Source organism: Eutrema salsugineum, unplaced genomic scaffold (assembly GCF_000478725.1).
Source record: "Eutrema salsugineum unplaced genomic scaffold, Eutsalg1_0 scaffold_4, whole genome shotgun sequence".
Taxonomy (NCBI): Eukaryota; Viridiplantae; Streptophyta; class Magnoliopsida; order Brassicales; family Brassicaceae; genus Eutrema; species Eutrema salsugineum.
This window is the reverse complement of record NW_006256686.1, coordinates 2,636,110-2,639,375: the sequence shown is the minus strand read 5'-3', so window position 1 is coordinate 2,639,375 and position 3,266 is coordinate 2,636,110. Positions and strand designations below refer to the sequence as shown.

At 36.6% G+C, this 3,266-nt stretch overlaps 1 protein-coding gene across 1 annotated transcript; it reads left to right on the top strand.

Moving 5' to 3' along the window:
- The first annotated feature begins 604 nt into the window (after positions 1 to 604).
- On the top strand, positions 605 to 3,266 carry LOC18013803. Its single transcript, XM_024153829.1, is given in 11 exon segments — positions 605 to 825; positions 988 to 1,141; positions 1,471 to 1,575; positions 1,578 to 1,644; positions 1,810 to 1,925; positions 2,029 to 2,088; positions 2,271 to 2,346; positions 2,455 to 2,521; positions 2,602 to 2,673; positions 2,771 to 2,836; positions 2,990 to 3,266. Coding segments are annotated over 11 exon segments (1,143 nt in total). The 5' UTR covers positions 605 to 606; the 3' UTR covers positions 3,131 to 3,266.

Sequence of the window (3,266 nt, the reverse complement as noted above, 5' to 3'; positions counted from 1 at the left end):
AAAATTGTAAAAACCAGAGAAAAGAAGAGAGCAACAAGACATGGAGAGAAGAGCTATGTTGAAGATAGGAACAGAAATGCCACTAAAAGGAAAGTAGAAAATACTATATAACCATCAGACAACATCGTGTAATCGACCAAGGCGGGGAAAGAAGAGATCACCTGACGGAAAACCGACAGAAATCAAGAAAAGGGCAAAAAAATCAGATCTGGGTTAGAAAGAAACGAGAGAGAAGCGAGAGAGAAGATGAGAGAGATAATTATATTTGTTTTTTTGTATCTACTTTTTGCACCTAAAAAAATATATTTTTTAATAAATATATTTTTTCAAAAAAAAAATATAACAATTTAACAATAATAAAAAATCAATTTTTTTTAAAAAATAATAAATCAAAATGGTATTTTTATAATAATATTAAAATGGTACTAGACCAACTTTGTAAAATTAGTATACTCAAAATATGTTAGGTTAAGTAATGTCACCTTAAATGTTAGTTTGAGTAATTTTCCTTAGAAAGAATCATCGCCGTTAACGTCGACTTCTAACGGCAAACGTCAAAAAATCACTATATTTCCGACTCTTTCGTCATGCGGTTTTCGCAGCGCGATGGCTTCTTCCGCAACGGAGACTAAAACCGCTGATGACGACCACCACCAACACCTTGCGCTTGAGCTCACCGCCCGAGATCCCGATTCTCCGGACATGGAGAAATCCGCCTCCGGCCCTTCATTAGCTTCCGACGAAATCATCCCTCTCCTGAATCAGCAGAACCAAAGACCCAGGTTCAACATCTTCTCCGCCTCCTACACTCGACGCAAACCCAGGGTAAGTGAATAACACGGACCCCTAAGCTTTGAGTCGCTGTTGCTTTCATCGATTTGATACTTCGCAGAGTATGATTCAGTTGAAATGTAAATTGATTCGATTAGGTTATTGATAAGAACTGAGATCAGAATTTAGTAATGATTTTTTCCTCGGATTGTGCAGGAGCAAGTATTTAAAGTATCTGAAACGGAGATATCACCTTTAACTCAGTTATCTTCATGGGTTTGAAGTGGTTCTCGTTACTCTGGCTTACTCTGTATGGCATTGTCTTCGACACTGTACCTCATCATGGAGTTAGTTTCAGATTCTTTTTCTGGTCAGTGATTTCATCTCTGTGCTCAGTTTTCATGCTGTTTTTGTGTAAGATGATTGGTTGCTTTTCTTTTTCACGGAAGACTGTAAAAGTGATCACTTCTTTTCAAATGTTGAAATTATTTCTGCATCTGTCCTTTTTAGCTTTGGATTTTTAGCTTTCTGAAATGGTGGACCTGTTTAATAACTTGTCTCTTGTAGTTGAAATGGATAGACTGAGTGCAAGCTTACTTTTTTTAATCCGCGTCTTTGTTTAGCGTTTTAGCGTTTTCAAGTTTGTTTTCCTTGTGTATATTGAGAGATTTTCTTACTAATTTCCTTTGTTTATGACAGTTCAGCCGATTCCTTTGTTTGAGACCGCGTTTATGAGATGCGCAATTATCTTGATACTATCTTACCTTTGGTTGAAAAGAAGCGGACAACCAATTTTTGGACCTGTGACGGCAGGAAGCTTTTAGTTTCAAGAGCCCTTGTCGGTTATCTTTCATTGTTTAGTTTCATCTTTAGGTAATTACACTCACACTGTTACATTCATTTTAAAACCAATATATCATTATCTAATGACATTTCAATCAGCAACAGACTCCATTATTTATTAATCAATTTGTTACTTGTAGCAAAATGAGACTTGTAACCCTTTTTTTTCACTGGTATTGATATTGTGTAACACAGCATCCAAATGTTGCCCTTGTCCCAAGCTATCGTGCTAAGCTTTGTGAATCCAGTTATGGCTTCCATTGCAGCACGTGTTGTTCTGCATGAGAAGTTGAAAATAACTGATATTGGAGGTACATAGCTATTTCCCTTGAGCTTTAGCTCCTGATATGTATTGTGAACTAACAACGAAGCAAGTCCTTTCACAATTGTTTTTTTTTTTTTGCATTGGTCCAGCTCTTGTTTGCAGTTTCTTTGGCGTGATTTTTATTTTCGTCCCAACACTTACTGTCCAAGGTACAGAAGTGAGTTAACAAAATAGTTCTCTATTTACTCTTTTCCTAAAACTGCCTGAATATCCTTTATGCATGAAGAAACAAAGATGTCATGTTTATTTAAGTATCTTCTCTTGTCAGTTGGATCAGAAGTAAGGAATCATAATCTTAAAGGAAACCATCATATTTATACAATCTTGTTAGGTTTATTTTCATCATTCACTGGAGGAATTAGCTACTGTCTCATAAAAGCAGCTGCTAAAGCATCGGAACAGCCAGTGTAAGATTTAAGATTCAGATGTATCAACAACCCACATGTTTTGCTTCCTTCTTTAGCGAAAATTCTATACTTAGGAAGAAATCGATAAAACAACGTGCATTTTCTCAGGATTACTGTCCTCTCCTTTGGTTTGGTAGCTTGCCCCGCTGCAGCGATTTGCATGTTTTCCTTAGAGGTACGTTTTGTATAATTACAAATAGTGTCGGTATTACACATACTCTGTCATGATCCATAACCTCGAATTTTCACATTCAGAGCTTTGTGCTCCCAGCGTTTGACACGCTCATTAGCATGATCGTACTAGGTTTGCTGGCGTTTTGCGCAGAGGTGAGGCATTTATGAACAGTGCTTCTGCATAGTTTTGATTTTTTTAGGCAACTCGTATGGAAATTAGACTGTTGAGTATGGTTTATACTGTTTTAAGGTACTTTTGGCTCGGGGACTTCAGCTTGAGAAAATCAGCAAAGCAGCAAACATATTATACATCGAGGTAGGCTTCCAATTCCTTAATAAAGACCGTTTGATGGTTTAGGATAGAAATCTCGAATCTGGTTTCGATTTGGTTTTCGGTTAAAATCGCAACAGAACATAGCGGTATGAACCATAAAGGCTTAGTATTGAGCTGTGTTTTTATTTATTTTAGGTGGTGTTATCGCAGTTGTATATACTTGCTACAAGAAAAGCAGGATCGACGGGTTTGTTTAGCCGCCTTGTTGGGTGTTTGCTCATTCTCATATCCGTGAGCTACGCAATTTACGTGGGACCTGCTAAACATACTGAGTAACCAAATAGTATAGCATTGTCCCATTTTTATTTTTATTGGATTTAAAAAATTTCTTTTTAGCTATGTTTTTTGTTTGGTGTAATGCAAAACCTACACTCTAACTCAAATTTTTTGGGTATCAAATTTCATTTATTTT